This window comes from Mobula birostris, chromosome 8 (assembly GCF_030028105.1).
Source record: "Mobula birostris isolate sMobBir1 chromosome 8, sMobBir1.hap1, whole genome shotgun sequence".
In the NCBI taxonomy this organism is placed as follows: Eukaryota; Metazoa; Chordata; class Chondrichthyes; order Myliobatiformes; family Myliobatidae; genus Mobula; species Mobula birostris.
In genome coordinates, this window is record NC_092377.1 from 106,271,738 (window position 1) to 106,295,273 (window position 23,536).

General features: G+C 42.8%; 1 protein-coding gene across 1 annotated transcript in view; it reads left to right on the forward strand.

The window, feature by feature from the left end:
• The window catches only part of mei4 (meiosis-specific, MEI4 homolog (S. cerevisiae)), a 285,684-nt gene that overhangs the window by 149,597 nt on the left and 112,551 nt on the right, over positions 1-23,536 (forward strand). Inside the window, exon 4 of the mRNA XM_072267155.1 lies at positions 17,814-17,945. Coding sequence (XP_072123256.1) covers positions 17,814-17,945 — 132 coding nt within the window. The remainder of the gene's footprint in view (positions 1-17,813; positions 17,946-23,536) is intronic.

Sequence of the window (23,536 nt, forward strand, 5' to 3'; positions counted from 1 at the left end):
TCATGTGTGTTGCTCAAGATTTCCAGCATTTGTGATAGAGGGAGGGTTAGGTAGGGGCTGGCAGGAGATCGGTAGAATGAGATGATGAGGGAGATGATGAGCAGGTAGGAGGGATGGAGGAGCAGATTTGTGTGACAGTGACTGGTGGGTGATGGGTAGAAACAAATAAGATAAAGAAGGGGAACATTTCAGATGTCATGGAATGGAAGACATCAATCTGAAAACAGATGTAGCAGAGGTAAAGAAACCAAGAGAAAGGGATGGTGCCATACGAGAAATTGAAAATGAGGAGGTGTAGTCAAGGTAGCTGTGTGTCTCAGTGGGTTCATAGTAAATGCCAGTAGATCTTTTATCTTCTGGGGTGGAGGCAGAGAGATCCAGAGAAAGGAGAGAGTTATCAGAAATGTTCCTAGTGAAATTGGGAACTTCATGGATGTTTGCACTGAAGGTGATAAAATTGATGAGTTCTGTGCAAGTGCACGAGCGTAGTTGTCAATGTAGCAGAGAAGGAGTTGGGGACTGGTGCCTGATTAGTTTTAGATCTTGACTCTTCCATATAGCCAACAAAATGACAGGTGTAACCATAGTGCCCATAGTTTGTAGAAAACTTTAATTTGTAAAAAGTGAGAGGAATCAAAGGGGAAACTGTTAAAGGAAGAACATATTCTGCCAAGTAGATGATTGTGTTAATGCAGGGGAAGTTGTTGGATAATAGTTCCAGAAGACCCAAGACCTTCCTAAAAAAGATGTATAAAGAATAGAAGTTGAGACAGTGAGTGCCCAGATATCTATTTCCATAACTATCCTGAAACTGGAAGAATTATGGTCCCATTTTTTTCCCATGTGACATTATGAACCACTTGTCCAGCCTCATTTTCCAAGCAGAGGTGGAGTGCACTCTCTTCTCTAGGAAGGCCATCTGTATATTGGCTCAGAATACTTTTCTGGATACACTAATACACAAATTCTGTCCAGTCTAGTCCCTTAGCACTAAGGCAGTCCCAGTCAATATTAAGAAAGTAAAATCACCTATTATTGCAACCCTATTTTTCCTACACTTAGGTGTGATTTCTCTCCATATATAGTGTCTATTGAGAGGCCTGTAGCATAATCCCATCAAAGTGATCCTCCCTTTTTTATTTCTACATTCTACCCATGTGGCTTTGCTGGACATTCCCTCAGGAATATCCTCTCTGTTGTGATGTTTAACCAGTATAGCACCCAATGCCTCTTCCTCTATCATGTCTGGAGCATCTGTACCCTGGAACATTGAGCTGCCAGTTCTGTCTATTCCGCAACCATGCTATCGATGCACTGATCCATGCCTTCAGTTCATTTGCCTGTCCTATGTGTTATATTCTGTAACTTTAAAACATTAAGCTCATTCAAGGAAGAAACCGGAGTCCGAAATATGTCTTAACTTAAGGCGTAGTTTAAGTAGGGTTCATACGTATCACGTGGTAACGTGATGACGTATGCAATTCACCTATTTTTACATATAACCTATAATGAATTATTTAACTGAACTAGAATGCTTAATCAGACAATATATATACAAGATTACTCAAATGTTACTGAAATATTAAATGCACATTCCTATGAGTAAACAGTTTAGTTTTGCAGACCTTCTAATTCTTCCTATCTTACACTGCCTGACCTGCCTACCAGAGTTGTTTGCTGTAATATGTGTATTTGCTTCATCTTTTTACGCTGATGCACACAACCCCTGTCAGAATCATTTAAATCCTCCCAAGTAGCACCAGCAAACCTTTCTGTAAGAAAATTGGTCCTCCTCTAATTCCATTGCAACCCGTTCTTCTTGCACCGAGCTCCTCTTCCCTAGAAGCAATTGCAGAGGTGGAAGTAGCTGAAGACATTCGGCATGTGCCAGCTCTTTAGCCACTCATTCATTTGCTTTATCCTCCTACTCCTCCATCAATAATCCTGAGATTACACTAGATGTGGCTGCTCTTTGATCTTTTGCATAATTCCCTATTTTCACTTTACAGGACCTCATCTCTGTACCTAACTATGCCATTAGTTCCAATATGGACCATAACATCTGGCTGCTCATCCTACTCTTTCAAAAAGTCCTACCCGCTGGGGAACATCCTTTATCCTGTCACCTGGGAGGCAACCCACATCCTGGAGTCACAGAAGTGCTTGTCTTTTGTCCCTAACATTGCAGACTTTGAATTTCCTTGTTTGTCCTCGTGCCACCTGTCTGGTGATTGTCTCCCCCGCGGATGCCATCTTTGCCGAAAGTGTCCAAGACAATATTCATTGGATTCTGGTTAATTGGGACACATTTGGCTGCCCCAATTAATCAAAGTTTCCTGGAAATAGCTAAAAATGTATAAAAAAAGACAAACTGCGGTTTAACTGAGTAACAAATTATGTATTTAAATGAAATACAGAACAAATTAGAATACTACCAATAGTACTGACAATGACAAGAAACCTATGCAGGAGAGTTTTTGAATTGAATTGACTTTATTACTTACATCCTTCACGTGCATGAGGAGTAAAATCTTAACATTACATCTCTGTCTAAATGCGAAATGTGCAATTTATAGTAATTTATAATAAATAGTCTGTACAAAAATATAACATAGAAATACAGCTGTGTCAGCATAAATAATCAGTCTGATGACCTTGTGTAAGAAGCTGTCTTGGAGCCTGTGGGTCCTGGCTTTTCTGTTGTGGTACCATTTCCCAGATGGTAGCAGCTGGAACGGTTTGTGGTTGGGGTGACTCGGGTCCCAAATGATCCTCTGGGCCTGTTTTACACACCTGCCTTTGTAAATGTCTCGAATAGCGGGAAGTTCACATCTATAGATGCACTGGGCTGTCCGCACCACTCTCTGCAGAGTCCTGCGATTGAGGGAAGTACAGTTCCCATACCAGACAGTGATGCAGCCAGTCAGGATGCTCTCAGTTGTTCTCGTGTAGAAAGTCCTTAGGATTTGGAGACCCATACCAAGCTTTTTCAACCGTCTGAGGTGAAAGAGTCACTGTTGTGCTTTTCTCACCACACAGCTGGTATGTACAGATCAGGCGAGATCCTTGGTGATGTGTATACTAAGGAACTTAAAACTGTTCACCCTCTCAACCCCAGATCCATTGATGTCAATGGGGGTTAGCTTGTCTCCATTCCTCCTGTAGTCCACAACCAACTCCTTTTTGCGACATTGAGGGACTGGTTGTTTCCTTGATTCCAGTATGTCAGGGTGATGACTCCTTCTCTGTAGATGGCCTTGTTATTATTTGAGATTAGGCCAATCAGTGTAGTATCATCAGCAAATTTAATTAGCAAATTGGAGCTGTGGGTGGCAACACAGTCATGGGTATACAGAGAGTAAAAGAGGGAGCTTAGGACACAGCCCTGAGGGGCTCCTGTATTGAGGGGCAGAGGTGAGGGAGCCCACTCTTGCCACCTGCCGGCGATCTAACAGGAAGTCCAGGATCCAGCAGCACAAGGCAGGGTGAAGGCCGAGGTTTCTGAGCTTCTTGTCAATCCTGGAAAGAATTATGGAGTTGAATGCTAAATTGTAGTCCAAGAACAGCATTCTCACATAAGCATCCTTTTTCTCCAGATGTGTAAGGACGGTGTATAGAGCCGTGGCTATTGCGTCATCTGTTGATCGGTTGTGTCGGTTGGCGAATTGTAGGCAGAAAGAGTGGAAAAGCCTTTGCACTGGGGCAGTTCCACTCTCTCGACCTTGGAAATCTACGTCCCGTGGGACGAGTAGATGACATAACTGGGTCTTCCTTGGTTGCAGTGGATGACCATGACTTCTTCTGTGCCTCGTCATGCCCTTTGCTCTCCATGTAGCATTGCAGAACTGCATTCCCAGCCGTTGGATCTCACTGTAGATCTCATCTGCCCAGTCCACCAAAGCTGACCTCGCATGCTAGGACAGGCATGTCCCTATCTCATCGGGGTATGAGACATGCCCCACACCCTCACCTGGTTTAGCCCGCCCATCAAAGCAGTAAACTGGGGTACGGCCACTGTCACATGCAAACAGCTTCTGGGAGCCACAGGTGACAGCTGAGTATCTGGTGGAGACCAAAGTTCAAGATCATTGTTGACACCTTCAAATTTTTCATAGTTCCTAACTTATTGAAGTAGTGAAATCATTTCATTTAAATTCCTGGCTGTATTGACATTTCTAACCCTGAATGCTTGAAACCGCAGTGAGGAAAACAGTTCAGAATTGTCTTAACACTGTCTGTTTTTAGCAAACATGCTGTGCTGCCATCTGACTGAGAGAGAATACTCAGAAGTACTGACAAGGGAATGGAGCCAGGAACTGGGTTGACTCAATCACTTTTCCACCATCCTTGCCCTTCTGCCTTCCCCAAGGCTGTCAGTTATATTTCCAAAAGCAGTTGGCTATTTTGCAGTTGTGTCCATTTTGTCAGTATTTCCTCTGTACTCAGATCTTCCAGTTTTCCTCTGCCACTCAGTGCTTAGCTCCCCGATCAGGGCCACGTGAGGTCATGGGAGCGGCTAGTGGATGGTCGTATGAGCAGCTGGTTGTGCGACCACTGACACCAGGCAGACAATCTCTGAAGAGTATTGATAATGGCTGGAGTCACCTGTCTTGTAAAGACACTGCCCAGAAGAAGGCACTGGCAAGCCACTTCTGTAGAACACTCATGGTCATGGAAGGACCATAATCACCCATGTCGTATGACATGGCACATAACGAATGAATGATACTATGCTGGAAGAAAGTCACTGAGCAGGCCCATATCCTGGTTCCATTTCCCTGTCAGTACTCCAGCAAATGTAGTAATAATAATCCTAAAAAGAAGACACTCAGCAGATGTTGGAAATCTTAAGCAATACCCACAAAATTCTGGAGATAATTAGCAAGTCAGGTAGCATCTATGGAGGAGAATAAACAGGTGACTTTTCAAGGTGAGACCCTTTATCAGGACTGGAAAGGAAGGAGGGAGTAAAAGGAGTGCATGCTGGCAGGAATTGTGAGACCAGTTGAGGGGGAAGGTGGGTGGAGGAGGGGAGATGAAGCTGGAAGAGGTAAAGTGCTGAACAAGAAGAAGATGCCGTAGACAGACATGTCAGACATGAATGGGAGGATGAAATGAGGAATCCTGCCATTTGCAGCAAACAGAGCGAAGGTACTGTACAAAACAGTCCCCCAGTCTGTGTTGGGTTTCACTGATATCATTTCACCTGGAAGGACTGCTTAGGGCTCTGAGTGGTATTGAGGGAGTAGGGGTAGGTGTGGCATTTGTCACGCTTGCAGGAATAAGTGCCAAGATGGAGATAAGTGGGGAGGGACAAGTGGACAATATGTAACAGAAAAGTGCTGAAAACATCATGTAGAATCCCACCCACTCCCTTCAAAGATAAGGCTACATAGCATCCATGACAGGAACACCAGATTCAAAAACAATTACTTTCACCAAGCAATAAGGCTGATCAACACTCCACCCACTAACCTACCCCTCCACCACTGCTTTATCGTTTTCTGTCAGAGTCACCTTATGTATAGACCCTCCTTTGTTGAGTATCACTTTATAGACATGCAATCATTCTATGTGTATAAGTTATCTTATTATTTATATTTGTTGTGTTTATTTATTATTGTGTTCTTTACATTGTTTTTTATTGTGCTGCATGAAATCCGGAGTATCAATTATTTCATTCTTTACCTTTGTGTGCTGGAAATGACATTAAATAATCTTAAATCAGAGGAAATGCCATGTTAAACTGACAGCCAGATTAATTACATGCAATAAGGGAGCTAAAATTGGATTATATTGCACCAAAAGTTTATGTGGTGAAAATCGTGGAGGATCGGCTCTATCATGTTTAACATGACTGCAGATGCCTTCCTAATGGTACAGTGCGCCTGGTACACAGTGGTCACCCAGCTCATTTGGTTAACAATCATTTTGAATATCACTGGCCTAGGACTTTGAAACTTGCTGAAGACCTTACTTGGGGGAAGGCATCAGAAAGGTGCTCTCATGTTTGATTGGGGGAGTCCGTTTATAGATAAAAGAGCATCTAGCAAGTGGGAGACTTTTTAAAGTGAGGTAGAATGAGTTCAGGATGCTCCTGCTGTTGGAATGAAGATCAATACGTTCCTATTAGAATGAAGGTCTTGTTAGAACGAAGGCTGGCAAGATCAGGGAAATTTGACTGATGAGGGATAATGAGATTCTGGTCAGGTAAAAATAGGAGGAGGTATATGTCAGGCGTTAGCAACTAGAATCAAACAGGTCCCTTGAGGTGAATAAGGGATGTAGGAGGGACAAAAGAGGACACATGATATCATTCCTGCTGTCCATTCCTTCAGTTTTGCCAAAGGGTTTCTGCCCAAAACATCAACTATACTTTTTTCCATCAATGCTGTCTGGCCTGCTGAGCTCCTCCAGCATTTTGTATGCGTTACATGATCATTGATAGATAAGGTAAGGAAGAATTGTAAGAGGTTCTAAGAATATCAAAAGTCTAACTGAATCAGTAACTCACTTCCTAACTCCCTGAAGTTTGTGCATTCTTTCATTTGGAATGCCCGTTGTTCATGTGAAGTGCTTTAAGATATTTCAGTGCAATACAGTGTAGTCCGGCATTTATTTATAGTTTGAAGTTCAGCCTTCAGTGACATGCAGATTTAAGGAAGCTCATTGGATGGGTTCTTTTATATTCTTTACCCAACTTTTAGATTAGGCATTTTATGAAGCATGTACATTAATAATATACTGTATAGAACATGGAATAATATAGTACAGTACAGGTCCTAAAATCAATCTAATCCACCCTCCACATCACCCTTCATTTTTCTTTAATACATATGCTTATCTAAGAGTTTCTTAAATGTCCCTACTGTATCTGCTTGTACGACTGCCCCTGACAGTGCATTCCACACACCCATCAGTCTCTGCGCCACTGTGCTGCCCCATACTTGTATGTGCTGCCCAACTAGCTGTCCACTGTTTTGACTTCATGGTCACTCAAGGCTCCTCCACAATAATTCTGAAGCTCTCAATTTGCACAGTTTCTCATAATTGTTTGATTGGGGCTCTGGAGATTCTGGCATGAATTCACAAAACATTAAAAAGGTAAAAACAAAATGCAACGTAACATTCAAAAAGTAGCTGGAGAAAAAAAGTGGCAATGGGCAATGGACAGGATGAAATTGGGATAAAACATCGAGAAAGTAAGCACATAAGAACAATGTTGCTGAGATCTGTTTTAGTTTTCCTTTCCCTCCACTAGCCTGCCTTGTAACTAAATCTTCTACAATTAAGCTATCAGTTTACTGCAGGATTATGATTGACATAGAACCACAGACATACAATAAAGACTGTATTTTTATGCCAGGCAAGAAGGACACTGGTTGCAGCTATTCCTGAACTTGATGTATCAATACAAGTATCTGTCAAAGTTTCACACACCACTGCACTGGCCATACTTTACTGCAGGCAGTCTTCTTGTATCTAATTTTGTCCCATAAGTGCACAAACTCAAATCAAGAGACAAGCACTTGTAGAGTGAAGGTTATTAGAGAATGAACTGTGCCATGGGCAGCTACCGATTCGCAATGTACAATTTCTTCACAATTTTTGTTACTGCTAGTTCCCACTGAGTCAAGTTGAAGTAATAGAGGCAATGTTATGCTATACAATATACAATAAGGATTCCACTATCAGAGAGCCAGGGGCTCTCCACTTCTGCATCACTGTTTTCCAATATACTGTTGGTCCTTTCTTAATCTCATACTCAAGAGGCAGAACTTCAGTTTCGGTTTCCATGTTAAGAAACAAATATGTGGCCTCGGTTAACCTAAAGAAAAGCAACAGCAGAAATGTTATCAGTTCCCAGACAAGAAAGAAAGCTCAAAGTAAGATGTGCATTTATTTATTTAGAGATAGAACACAGTCCAGTAACAGGCTAATCTGACCCAGTGAGCCCACACCACCCAATTACATCTGATTAACCTCCTAACCTGTCTGTCTTTGGAATGTGGGAGGAAGCCAGAGCACTTGAGGGAAACCAACATGGTCATGGGGAGAATGTACAAGTTCCTTACAGACACTGGTGGAATTGAACCTAAGTTGCTGGCACTGTAATAGTGCCATACAAACCACTATGCCAATGTGCCATGCCTATATATGTAGACTCTTCTTAATTAAAAACTTAGGACTGAATAACTCTTGCCATCCTTTCCAACTTCAGTGAACTCTGGTCATTTGTAAAAATACCTTGATCTAAATGCACAAGAGCCCCCTGCAGTTGGGGAATTCTGACAGAACTTTCAAACAAGCCATGCAATAGACAGGCGGTCGGGGTTGGGAATCTTTAAATTAGTAGTGCATGATCATCAATGCTTACGAGATTAGCAGAGGCAGGCTGACATTCAGAAGGGTGTATTGGAACTTACCAAGATTGGATGATTCCTACTGAGGAGAAAAAGACTTGCACTTAAATTTAGTATCACTCATCCTCTGCAGGCAGGGTGCTGAAGAAGGAAGCTGTGTAAAATCAGTGATAACTCAAAATATTACTGGCAGTTCCTGGATGAAAACTCTAACTCCATTATGGATGTGCACATAAATGGTGATAAAAGTTTGAAAATTTTGTTGTTACAAAGCCCTTAGGCAGACAGGATGATGCATTGCCTGTGATCTCTTTGAATGCCAGAAACTCAAAAGCGCAAAATTGCTTACTCCTTTTCTAAATATCTTACCCTCTGTATAAATTTTGTTGCCATATTCATAAACACATTCTCTGACTCACAGTGACCCATTGGCCTATTAACTCCACTATGTCATACTTTGAAATCAAAATGTTGTGTTTGCTTTACAGAATAGAAGTAAATCTGTTACAATATGCATTAACTTATAGTACACTTTATCTAACCATCAGTTTGTACAAACAGAAAGGAAGTTTTTCAGCTCAGAGAACACCATTCTAAGCAGAAAAATGTAAATGCCACTGTAAAACTTGGTTTTATTTCATATTGTATAAAAGAAACATCAGGTGTGAATTTGAGCATTTTTTTGAGGTAAAATTAGTCATGGGAGGAACAGCATACTGCACTACCAGGTGTCAGAGGAACCCACAGTTTCAACAAGGCAACACATGAAGAAAAACATATCCTTTTCATCTGTGTCTGCCCTTCATAACATCGTAAGGAGGTTTTCCATTTACAACTTAACATCTGACAGCTCTTTATAAATCACTCAAATGCTCTCCCAAAGCAATTGATCCCCTTGAGGAAGTCACACATCAAATGTTTTGATTGATCAAACACAAAAGCACTCAGAACAACCTGAAGAGTAACAGTTAATCATAAATCATGGGCTATTGTCATAAACCAGCAAATGGCTCTCATCCTCCAGCTTTAGTAAGTAGAAAAGAGGCTTTGAATTTAACTTTATTTCTTAACGTCCTCCATATACATGAGGAATAAAGATTTTTACTTTATGTCTCCATCTAAATGTGCTATGTGCAATCATAGTAATTTATAACAAATAGAACAGTCAATGTAATATAGATTACACTCAAATCAGCGTGAGTTCATCAGTCTGATGGCCTGGTGGAAAAATCTGTCCCGGAGCCTGTTGGTCCTGTCTTTTATGCTGCGGTACTGCTTCCGGATGATAGCAGCTGAGTAGATTGTGGTTGGGATGTCTTGAGTCCCCAGTGATCCTACGGGCACTTTTTACACACCTGTCCTTGTAAATGTCCTAAATAATGGGAAGTTCACAACTAATCCGCTGGGCTGTCCACACCACTCTCTGCAGAATCTTGCGATCAAGGGAAGTACAGTTCCCATACCAGGCAGTAATGCAGCCAGTTAGGATGCTCTCAATTGTGCCCCTATATAAAGTTTTTAGGATCTGGGGGCCCATACCAAATTTCCTCAAACTTTCACTTCTTCTGAGGTGAAAGAGGCGCTGTTGTGCCTTTTTCCACCACACCGCTGGTGATGTGGATGCTGAGGAACTTGAAGCTGTTTACCCTCTCAACCCCAGATCCATTGATGTCAATAGGGGTTAGCCCATCTCCATTCCTCCTGTAATCCACAACCAGCTCCTTTGCTTTTGCGACATTGAGGGAGAGGTTGTTTTCTTGACACCACTGTGTCTGAGAGATGACTTCTTCCCTGTAGGCCACCTCATTATTGTTTGAGATAAGGCCAATCAATGTAGTGTCATCGGCAAATTTAATTAGCAGATTGGAGCTGTGGGTGGTGATACAGTCATGGGTATACAGGGAGTAAAGGAGGGGACTCAGTACACAGCCCTGAGGGGCTCCTGTATTGAGAGTCAGAGGGTTGGAGGTGAGGGATTGCCTAACAATAACAGATTTGTATGGATTTATAAAAAAATAAGTTTTGTGTTGTAAACATGATTGAAGAATGCAAATCCTATTTATTAGAAATTCATTAGCAAAAATGTGTTTTCAGCATTTTGCAACTCTTTCTTTTTAAATCTTTTTATTGAATAAGTATACAAAAAGGTAAGCCATATAGGCAGTAATACACTGTTAGAATATAATAAAATTACAGGAGATATTAATACAGAAAAAAAAGTGATACAAACAATGTAATTTAAACATAACATACTAAGGTAACATAATAGTATACTAATTTTTATATATATATATCAATAGAGAAAAGAAAAAAAACCCCAAAAAAAACCCACCGTGCAACTAAACTAAAAGCAAAGCAAAGCAATGGACTAACTTGGAACCAAGTAGAGTTAAAGAACTTAAAATCACGTCCTCAAACCCGACCTCCATTAAAAACAGTAAAAAAAACAAGAAGGGTATATAAATGTGGAGCAAAAAAGAGAAGAAAAAAAAATTACATTAAATGAAAATATTGGATAAAAGATCTCCAGGTCCGTTCAAATTTAAGTGAGGAATCATAAAGATTACTTCTAATTTTCTCCAAATTCAAGCATAATATCGTCTGAGAAAACCAAAAAAAACGGTGGTTGGAGCATTAAGCATTCCAATGTTGTAAGATACATCTTTTCGCCATTAAAGTAAGAAATGCAATCATTCTACGGGCTGAAGGAGAAAGATTACTGGAAATTTTAGGTAGTCCAAAGATAGCAGTAATAGGGTGAGGAGAGATATCTATATTCAATACCTTTGAGATAATATTAAAAATGTCTCTCCAAAAAGTTTCCAGAGTAGGACAAGACCAAAACATATGAGTTAAAGAGGCTATCTGCCCCGGACATCTATCACAAAAAGGATTAATATGAGAATAAAAGCGAGCTAATTTATCTTTGGACATATGTGCTCTGTGAACAACTTTAAATTGAATTAGGGAATGTTTAGCACAGATAGAGGAAGTATTGACTAATTGTAAAATCTGCCCCCAGCATTTTGCAACTCAGGTTGTTTCTTGGTCTACCAAGTGAAACTTGCTAATAGCCATTTCCTAGTCATCCAGATCATGCTAAAAATGCAGCTGGGCACTTTTAGGAACAAGCCACTCTTACATCTTGTTTCCACACGAGAGGAGCAGAGGATAATATCATCCCCTATAACAGTTTTGGACTACAGCAGGGCAGTTTGAATGTTCCCCAGAGAATGATCATTGTTTGTCATGTCTGGGATCGTATGGTCTTGTAAAAGCAACAGTGGAGTGGGATTTCTTCCAGTTATGTCAATATTATTTGGAAACCCAGATCCCATAACATGTAATTCTCCCTTCGCACTCCCGCTCCCCCAGTGTCCTCTGGTCCCAATGATCCAAACACTGCCAAAATCCTAATTCTCTTACCCTGCCCCCCCCACTACAGTCTAAATATGTGTGCAGGTAAACCAGTTTCAAATTTGTCCACATTCAAGTGTCAATACAGCTTTTCCAGTTTCCCTCCACAACCACTCCCAACCCACAACCAGTGCCAAATCTGAAATCAGTTTAAACCCTATCCAGTGTACTGATTAACCTGCCCTTGAGGATTATAGATCCCAGCTTCATTAAGGTGCAACCCTTTGAACTTTTACTAGTCTTTTCTGCCAAGCAACTGGTCTCAGTGTCCCAGGAATCTGAGGCTATACAATGCCTCTAGCACATGTTAGCTTGCCATGCTTTCCTGTTTCTAATTTCATTGGAGTATGGCACTGGGAGTAGTCCAGACATCTGAAGCCTTGCTGGTTCCTTAAACACATATCACAACCAATATTTACCTTTATGTTGGTTTCTACATGGATCGTGACTTTTGGCTCCTACCATTGCGTAATGTAATTAAAGTCTTCTCTGGGATCACCTGTACCCTGGGAGTAGGTAGTATATCAATCACTAACAGAATTGCCTTTGTGCTTCCAGCTATCCAGTCCCCAGTTACAACTGCATTTACACACTTTGCACTCCCTCCTACCAGCCCTTAACCACATTCAGTACTGTACCCTTTAAGATGTCATTGATTCAGCACTGAATACAGGAGTAAAAGCCCACCTTGGCAGACCATTTCTATACTGTGTCTGCCTCTCCTGGAGTATATTGAACTTTAACTACCTGGGATCCAGAATTTTGTAAAATTGAATTTTGTATGTTAACTAACTGCGGATGAAATTGAATGAACCAACGGCAACTGATCAACTGAAGCTTATGCTGTTCATTGACTTTAGTTCGGCATTCAATACTGTGATCCCCTCCAAGCTGATCACCAAACTTCGCCTGGTATCAGCTCATCCCTCTGCAATTGGACCTTGGACTTTCTGACTAACAGACCCCAATCAGTTAAGTTAGACAACCTCTCCTCCTCCACTCTCACCCTGAACACCAGCATGCTTCAAGACTGTGTGCTGAGCCCTCTTCTGTACTCCCTTTTCACCTATGACTGCGTTCCTGTACGTGGTTCTAACTCCATAATCGAGTTCGCAGACGACACCACGGTGGTTGGCCTGATCAGAGGGGATGACGAGGCGGCCTACAGGGATGAGGTCCAGCACCTGGCCACGTGGTGTGTCGACAACAACCTGGCCCTTAACACCTAGAGGACCAAGGCATTGTGGACTTCCGACATGCTAGGAGCCACACTCACGTCCCCATCTGCATCAATGGAGCTGTAGTGGAGCGTATATCAAGCTTCAAATTCCTTGGTGTCCACATTTCCGAGGATCTCACCTGGTCCCTGAACTCCTCCATCCTGATCAAAAAGGCGCAACAGTGCCTTTATTTCCTGCGGAGCATGAAGAAAGCTCACCTCTGTCCCAGGATACTGACAGACTTTTACTGCTGTACCATTGAGAGCATACTCACCAACTGCATCTCAGTGTGGTATGGCAATTGTCCCATATCGGACCGCAAAGCACTCCAGCGTGTGGTGAAAACTGCCCAGTGGATTATTGGCACCCATTTGCCCACCATTGAGAACATCTACCATAAACGCTGCCTGGGCAGGGCGAAAAGCATTATCAGGGATGCATCTCACCCTAACCATGGACTTTTTACTCTCCTCCCATCTGGTAGGCGCTACAGGAGCCTCCGCTCCCGCACCAGCAGGCACAGGAAGAGCTTCTTCCCTAAGGCTGTGACACTGCTGAACCTCTCATCACAACGCTAAGCAGTATTGCATCCGTATTGTACTGTCTCAGTACTTTTACATTTGTGTGCTGTAGCACTTTTTTTAGTCTGAGTTATTTTGCAAATAACACTATACTTTGCATTTCTGGTCAGATGTTAAATGCATTTCCTTGGCTTTGTATCTGTACTCGGCATAATGACAATAAAGTTGAAGCTAATCTATATGTGTGTGCCTAAGACTTTAGTATGGTACTGTAAGTGGTAATGATTTACAGCGCTGTCTTTATACCCAGTACATCCATGAAAACCATTAGCAATCATCTATACTGATCCCATTTACTTAGACTTGATCTGTAGCCACCTATGCCTGGCCAGATCAGCTGCTTATTCAGATACTTAGATATTGTGAGAGAGTCTCTGCCTCTTGCAGCCCCTCAGTCAGTGTGCTTTAGATTCCAAATACACTCTAAGTGAAAAAATGTTCTTCAGTTTCTCTCCCTTGACTCTACCCCAGATATCTCTGTCCCGTATCCAACCGTAAAGCACTCCAGCATGTGGCGAAAACTGCCCAGAGGATTATTGGCACCCAATTGCCCACCATTGAGAACATCTACCATAAACACTGCCTGGGCAGGGCGAAGGTATTATCAAGGATTCATCTCACCATAACTATGGACTTTTTACTCTCCTCCAATCCGGTGGGCACTACAGGAGCCTCCGCTCCCGCACCAGCAGGCACAAGAAGAGCTTCTTCCCTGAGGTTGTGACCCTGCTGAACCTCACATCACAGCGCTAAGCAGTATTGCATCCATATTGTACTGTCTCAGTACTTTTATATTTGTATGCTGTAGCACTGACTTTTTATTCGCAGTTATTTTGTAAATAACACTATTCTTTGCATTTCTGGTCAGATGCTAACTGCATTTCATTGGCTTTGTATCTGTACTCGGCACAATGACAATAAAGTTGAATCTAATCTAATCTAATCTAAACAAGGAGTGCAGAGGTCATTAAACAGTAAACTATTTTAGCCCTCTGTGTATGTAACTTAGATGATAACTTGGGATCTCTAGCTCCATTCTTGCTTTTTAGTTATACAGCATGGAAACATGCCATTCAGCAGACCAAGATGCCCGGTCCAAGTCAGCCTCATTTGCCAGTGTTTGGCCCATAACCTTCTCAACCTTTCCAATCCACGTACTTGTCTAACTTTTGAAAGTTGCTAGATTACCTGCCTCAGCCACGTCTTCTGGCATGCTACCCTTTGTATAAAAAAGTTGCCCATCAAGTTAACCCCTCACCTTAAACTATACCATCTAATTCTTGATCTCCCACCCCTGGGAAAGTGCATAAGTGCATTCACCCTATCTCTGCCCCTCATTGGCTGTGAGAAACTACCTTCATTTCCGCCTGGGATTTACGGACCCTTCAATTAATGGTAAGGCTCCATGGCATAAAAAAGGTTGGGAACCCCTGGATTCCACCAAAATTCCTGGTTCACCAAATCCTGAGCTTCCATGCTCCACAACATCCATTGTCTTGGATGTTTTTATTGTGATTGCAAGAGCCTGTTGGACATTGGTAATGTAGAGTGCTTCACATCGGGTTCACTGGTCCGTTGGCGAGATCAATAGCGGGGGCTACGTTGCCTTGGTTGTTGCGCGGATCAGACCTCCATGCCACAGCATCACCTGTTGCATCCGCCCAGGAGATAAGACGCTGGATGTGGTGTTGGAGAGAGCGGAGACCTCTGTGGGTGCACTGGAGTCCATGCCGGGTGGGGGCTGCCCCCTCTGTGGGTGCACTGGAATCCACGCTGGATGGGGGCTGGCCCCTCCATGGGTGCACTGGGATCCATGCTGGGTGGGGGCTGGTCCCTCCGTGAGTGCACTGGAGTCCATGCTGGGTGGGGGCTGGCCCCACTGGGATCCATGCTGGGTGGGGGCTGGCCCCTCCGTGGGTGCACTGGAGTCCATGTTGGGTGGTGGCTGGCCTCTCCGTGGGTGCACTGGGATCCATGTTGGGTGGGGGCTGGCCCCTCCGTGGGTGCACTGGAGTCCATGCTGGGTGGGGGCTGGCCCCTCCGTGGGTGCACTGGGATCCATGCTGGGTGGGGGCTCGCCCCTCCATGGGTGCACTGGAGTCCATGCTGGGTGGTGGCTGGCCCCTCCATGGGTGCACTGGGATCCATGCTGGGTGGGGGCTGGTCCCTCCGTGGGTGCACTGGAGTCCATGCTGGGTGGGGGCTGGCCCCACTGGGATCCATGCTGGGTGGGGGCTGGCCCCTCCATGGGTGCACTGGAGTCCATGCTGGGTGGTGGCTGGCCCCTCCGTGGGTGCACTGGAGTCCATACTGGGTGGTGGCTGGCCTCTCCGTGGGTGCACTGGGATCCATGTTGGGTGGGGGCTGGCCCCTCCGTGGGTGCACTGGAGTCCATACTGGGTGGTGGCTGGCCTCTCCGTGGGTACACTGGGATCCATGTTGGGTGGGGGCTGGCCCCTCCGTGGGTGCACTGGAGTCCATACTGGGTGGTGGCTGGCCTCTCCGTGGGTACACTGGAGTCCATGCTGGGTGGGGGCTGGCCCCTCTGTGGGTCCACTGATATCCATGTTGGGTGGGGGCTGGCCCCTGCGGTTGGCGCTGCTCTCCAGTGTTTGCTCGGTGGAAGACGAGCTGGATTGCATTCCTCTGTGGGTGCACTAGTGCATGATGAGGCACTGCTGTGTGCTTGTTTTTGCAGAAATGTAGCTCCAGGATAACATCACACGCACATCAATCTAAAGGCCATGACACTCAGGGACTTGGTCTGTATTTTTTTATATATATGTGTGTGTGTATTTTTTTTTTGGTGACTATTTTTCTACTATTGCAACTGTATATGCAATATGTGCTTTGTGCTGTGTGTGACTGTCCGTACTGTGTTTTGCGCTTGGCCCTGGAGAGATGCTATTTCATTTGGCTGTATTCATTTGTATATTTGAATGACAATTAAACTTGAATTCTAATCTAATCCAAAATTAATTTACTGAACACTTTTCCAAGTGTTGTACTCAAACTTTGCAAAACAATTTTAGATATCCAAGGTTAGAGGTACTAAGTAAGTAATAAGCAAGTTCAAGTTGAAGTTTATTGTCATCTGACTGTACATATATACAACCAAATGAAGCAATGTTCCTACAGACCACAGAGCACCCACACAATATATATCACACACGGCACATAAACCAAAATATTATACGATAAAGTAAGTTAAAATATCATTCAAAGCACAGCACAGATGAACAGTAAACAGCTTTCTGTCCTAGTGACGAGACCTCGGCCATGGCAGGGTATTCATTAGTCTCACAGTCTGAGGGAAGATGTCTCCTTTCGGATGGTAATGGGGCATAGAGATTGTGGGATTGCTGGGATCAATCCTCAACTGTGCTTTGGGCCCTTTCTCTGCAACACTCTCAGTAAATGTCACAAATAGGGGGAGGAAGACCCCAAAGATCCTCTAAGTGGTTTTTACTGTCATGGATAGGGTCAAATAAAGTATGCTTTTATTTCTTTATTGCTAATGTTCTTCCTTCTTTTTCTCCCTTCCCTCCCCTTCTCATCAGAAGTTATACAGGATATTGAGGTGTGAACAGTAGATTGGTGCCCTTGGACAGAACTCCATTAAGTGGGAGCTGTATATGTAGCACAGTGTTTTATCATATCTTAAGTTTCTGGTCTTATTATACGGAGGAAGGAGAAGACTTGAGAGTGGATTTGCACACGCTGTCCTCACAGGTTCAGATAAAGAAGTTATTTGATTTACATTGACATGGCAAGGCAGACAGTCAAAGATTGCACTGTTATAAATTTAGAGAAAAAAATGACTCATTTAAAATTTAATTAGCTGCTTTTACAACCTTAGGATATCTCCAGCCTCCAAAGTGAACGACATCTGATTTTATAATTGTATTATTTCCTGTGCATCATAACTTATGCCTTTGCCATTTTTCTTGTGTACTTATTTCAAATTAGTGTCACTACTCTGCTACAAAATTTATTTCATAATCTCTAATGCATTGCTATGAAATAATGTATTCTGGTTATCACAGTCTCTAAATGAATTACCAGAATGAATCTATAACTGTCAAAATCAGAAATATTAGGTCTGTGGACAAGCAATAAAATGGTGTGAAACTCTGACATTTTGTTAATATGTGTTTTTCTTCTGTACTTTTATCTTATCCATTTCAAATTAAATGAACGTCATTCAGGTTTTTCCTGTATTCTGTGCTCAGTTCCAGGAACAGGAGATGGTGGCTGAGCTTCTCATTGTGCTTGGACAGTGCCCGTCTTTCAGTGCTCAGGTTTTTTCCAGCCTTCTCTCAGCAATTAATAATTTCATCGATTACCTTTGGCAGATAAACCAGGTACTGAATTCAGTTTATTCTTGTAGTTCATGAAACAGTTGTCTTATAAACAATTTGACACGCATCCAATATACTTGATTTAGGTCATCAGATAGTACAGCACAGTACATGCCTTTTGGCCCACAATGTGTGACGAACTTTTAACCTACTCTAAGATCATTCTTATCCTCCCTCTCATAGTTTCTTCACCCTACCATCCCTTCACTGCGTAAATAGGACAAAACTATCTGGAACCCTTTTCAAAAACTCTCTAAATAATCTCCACATTTCCGTCCTGCATTTCCTGGAGTACATCTGTTCCCTATTTACTCTTCCAAGTTCCTACCTAATAGCGTCATAATCCCCGCCTCCCCCCACATTAAATACATTCCCATAGCATCTTCTCCTGTCCCTCTTCGAGGCTATGCTTAAAGGTCATAGAGTTATGGTCACTGCCTATAAAAACCTTACCCACCAAGAGGTCTGTCACCTGATGAGGTTCATTGTCTAGTACCAGCTCCAGTATAGCCTCACCTCCAGTTGGCTTATCTACATTTTGTGTTAGGAATCCTTCCTGGACACAGCGAACAAATTCCACCCCATCTAAATCTTTTGCACTAAAGAGGTGCCAGTCAATATTAGGGAAGTTGAAGTCACCTATGACAACAATAGCGCAATGCTTTGCAGTATCAGCGACCTGGGCTCATTTTTTGACACCATCTGTAAGGAGTTTGTATGTTCCTTCTGTGACCGTGTTTGGTTCCTCCAGGTGTTCGGATCTCCTCCCACGTACCGGTTAGTAGGTTAATTGGTCATTGTAAATTATCCCGTGATTAGGCTGGGATTGAATCAGGGCATTGCTGGGCAAGGTGGCTGTATCTCAATGAATAGATAAATAACATCCTGGTATTTTTTGCATGTTTCCAAAATCTACCTTTGATCTGCACTTCAATATTTCCATTGCTATGGTGGGGGGTGGGGGAGCGAGGTTACCTATAGAATACCCCCAGTAGATTGGTAGTTCCTTTCCTGCTTCTGACTTTCACCCACACTGAGTCAATAGTCAATCCCTCCACAGTACCCTTGCCTCTGTAACTTTGATACTATCTATCCCTGATTAGCATTGCCACTCCCGCACCTCCTTTAACCCCCCCCCCCCGTCCCTTTTGAAATATCTCAACCCCAGAACATGCAGCAGCCATTCCTACCGCTGTGACAGCCACATCTGTGTACAGGCCACAATGTCATAGTTCCATGTACTATGCACTAAGTTCATCACCCTTGTTCCTGATACTTCTTGCATTAAAATAGACAAACTTCAACCCAGCCCATTTACTAGTATTATGCCCTGCCTATTCTTCCTCACAGTCTCTCTACATGCTGAATCTATCTCTACACCAACTACTCCATCCTGTGACCCAACTTGCTAACCAACTAGGTTAAACCCTCCCCTACAGTTCCAGCAAACATGCCCAAAAGGATTTGGTCCTCCTTGAGTTCAGGTCTAACCCATCCCTTTTGTGCAGGTCATACCCTCCCTAAAAGAAATCCCAGTGATCCACAAATCTGAAACCCTGCCCTCTGCACCAATTCTTTAGCCACATATTCAAAAGCTAAATCATCCTATTCTTGCCTTCACAGGTGAGTGGCACAGGCAGCAGTCTAGAGATTACTACCCCCGAGGTCCTGCTTTCCAGTTTCCAACCAAACAGCCTATATTCTCCCTTTAGAACCTCATCCCTTTTCATACTTATGCCAACTTACAGCTGCTCACCCTCACCCTTAAAAATGCTGTGGATCTGATCTGACATGGCCCTGGCACCTGGGAAGCAACATACCATCCGAGTGTCTCTTTCATCTCCACAGAATCTCCTGTCTGCTCCCCTGACTATGGAATCCCATATCACTACCTCTCTCTTCTTCTACCCCCCCCACTTCCCTTCTGAACTACAGCGCCAGACTCAGTGCCTTTTACAGACGTAGCAATCAGGGAAACTAGAAAATTAAGTTTCAACATACCTATACACTTAATATTTGAGTATTTTAGGTCAGTGCTGTCAGATAAAATATAATCTTTTTATGCTTAGCTTTTGATTTGGAAGTATCTATGCATGAATTACATTCAGATTTTTATGCAAATTAACTAGGCAACTCGCGGTGTTGAGGTAAGAGTTTCTTGCACTTGGCATTTTTCCCTCTCTTTTGAAATGCTGACAAAAATGTGTTATGTCAATGGTTAATGTAACTCTTTTGCTAACTTAAGAAGAACACAATCATTTGGTAGCACTCTAAGATACAACATTTATGATTGAACAGAAGCAGTTCATTTATATTACATAAGATATAGACTACCTTCAACTTCAGACCCAAGCTTCTGAACCAGGTTTACCGACATATGTTCTAAAATGTCAGGAATCTTATTCATTTGAAATGAAGCCGGTGCACAGAAAGGCTCTTTATGAGGAAGTTGTGCTATAAATTCAGTTGCCTGTTAGACAGGCAGAATAGTTTTTGGCCTCTTTGTAACAAAATTTACTGTCAACGCCACTGACACCTTGTAAAACAACAGCAATATGTCAGGAGATTAAATTCTCGTTGGAACTCTTGTTTGGAGCTGACTGTCATTAATGTTAAGCTAGGTCTTCTAATATACAGTAACAAACTACAAAAAATTCAAAGTGGATCAAATTATAAGCACATCTTATTTACTTGCAAGGGAAGCTACTCCATACATTACTGTCTGGAAAATAGCTTCAATCTTATAGCTCAAACAGAGCACTTTTATACTTTCTACAGAGGACAGTAATTAGGTTGTTTCATTCCATAATGACATTCCTCCATTATCTGCAAACATCTCTAGTTCCTGTCATTTGTTCTTCTGAGGCTTCTCTCCCTGTGCTCTGTTGTCAAAACTTTCCTGCCATCAACACACCACCCCCCATTATAAAACGCACTTCTTTGATAAAACAGAGATACACAGACTTATAAGCCCTCCCATCCAAATCAGCAAGCTACACTGGGATTTCACATGTTCCATTTTGTCACACCACATTCTACGAAAGTTATAAATTCATAAAGGCTTCACCATTACAGATATATTTTCATACAACAATCATCATATTCTGCATACTGCATAGAGGTAACCCAAGAAATTTTAGACCAGTGAGTCTTACTTCAGTGGTGGGTAAGTTGTTGGAGAAGATCCTGAGAGGCAGGATTTATGAGCATTTGGAGAGAGGTAATCTGATTAGGGATAGTCAGCATGGCTTTGTCAAGGGCAGGTCATGCCTTATGAACCTGATTGAATTCTTTGAGGATGTAACAAAACATATTGATGAAGGTGAAACAGTGGATGTAGTGTATATGGATTTCAGTAAGGCATTTGATAAGGTTCCCCATGCAAGGTTCATTTAGAAAATAAGGAAGCATGGTGTGACGAAGGCTCGTCACTGATTACGGATGGCACTTGGCACACTCGGTAAAACATTCATCCCCAGCAGTAATAGTGACTGGGTCTGAACCAGAGCTGCTGCATGGAGCTGTCTCATATAGAGGCAGCAGCAACCTGCACAGGTGTGCTGATGGTGGAGGATACCATCTTTAATTGGATAATTGAGTTAATTAGGTTTTGGTTGGTCTAGGGGGAGGGCCTTAGCAGTTATAAGCCTCAGGTTACCAAGGCTTTGGGGTTAGTCTTTCTTTTGTGTTTAGTCTGAGGGTGGCTATATATATATATAAAAAATAACCACATATATATATGTGTGTGTGTGTGTGTATATGTATATATATATATAGTTTTCCCCCCTAGTTTTTGTCTTGTTTTGAGGTAAATAAAAGCACCTCAATTTATTTTTGCGACTCAAGCCATGTGGTTATTTTTCTTAAACAATTCACCCACAATTTTTTGTGATATTGGGATCGAAGAAGACATTGCTTTGTGGATCCAAAATTGGCTTGACCACAGAAGACGGTTGTAGATGATGGTGGTTGTAGATGGTTCATATTCTGCATGGAAGACGGTGACCAGTGGTGTTCCACAGGGATCTGTACTGGGACCCCTCCTCTTTGTGAATTTTATAAATGACCTGGATGAGGAAGTAGAAGGATGGGTTAGTAAGTTTGCTGATGATATAAAAGTTGGGGGATTGTGGATAGTCTGGAGGGTTGTCAGAGGTTACAGCAGGACATCATGGATGATCAGCCATGGTGCTGGCTCAAGGGGCCAAATGGCCTACTCCTGCACCTATTGTCTATTGTCTGTCAATAGGATGCAGAACTGGGCTGAGAAGTGGCAGATGGATTTCAACCCAGATAAGTGTGAAGTAGTTCATTTTGGAAGCTCAAATTTGAAGAAAGAATAGAATATTAATGGTAAGACTCTTGACAGTGTGGAGGATCTGAGAGATATTGGGGTTCATGTCCATAGGACACTCAAAACTGCTGTGCAAGTTAACAGACTTGTTAAAGAAGACGTATGATGTGTTGGCCTTCATCAACCGTGGGATTGAGTTCAAGAGCCGTGAGGTAATATTACAGCTATATAAGATCTTAGTTAGACCCCACTTGGAGTACTGTGTTCATTTCTGGTCACCTCATTACAGGAAGGATGTGAATACTATAGAGAGAGTGCAGAGGAGATTTACAAGGATGTTGCCTGGATTGGGGAGCATGCTTTATGAGAATAGGTTGAGTAACTTGGCCTTTTCTCCTTGGAGCAACGGAGGATGAGAGGTGACCTGAGAGGTGTATAAGATGATGAGAGGCATTGATCATGTGGATAGCCAGAGCTTTTTTTCCCCAGAGCTGAAATGGCTAACACAAGGGGGCATAGTTTTAAGGTGCTTGGAAGCAGATACAAAGGGGAGGTCGGAGGTAAGTTTTTCATGGAGAGGACGGTGGTTGTGTGCAATGCACTACCAGCAAAGGTGGTAGTGATGCATACAATAGGGTCTTTTAAAGACTTAGATAAGTACATGGAGCTTAGAAAAATAGAGCACTATGCACTAGGGAAATTCTGGGTAGCTTCTAGAGTAGGTTACATGGTTGGCACAACATTGTGGGCTGAAGGGCCTGTAACGTGCTGTAGATTTTCTATGTTCGGTGTTCTATGTTCTACTTTGTTGGTCTGATATGGTAGTTCGAATGTACAAGAGCATAAAAAGCTGCAGAAGTTAGTGGATTCTGCCCAGTGTATCACGGGAATATCTCTCCCCACCATTGGAAGTATCTAAATGAGCTGCTTACTCAGAAAAGCAATATGCATCATCAGAGATCCCCACCATCTGGGCCATGACATCTTTTCGCAGTTTCCATCATGCAGGAGGTACAGAAGTCTGAAGCTCCACACCATCAGGTTCAAGAACAACTACTTCCCTTCAGTCAACACACACAAAATGCTGGTGGAACGCAGCAGGCCAGGCGGCATCTATAGGAACCGGTACAGTCAACGTTTCAAGCCAAGACTCTTCATCAGGACTAACTGAAAGAAGAGGTAGTAAGAGATTTGAAAGTGGGAGGGAGAGGGGAAGATCCAGAATGATAGGAGAAGACAGGAGGGGGAGGGATGGAGCTAAGAACTGAAAAGTTGATTGGCAAAAGGGATATGAGAGGAT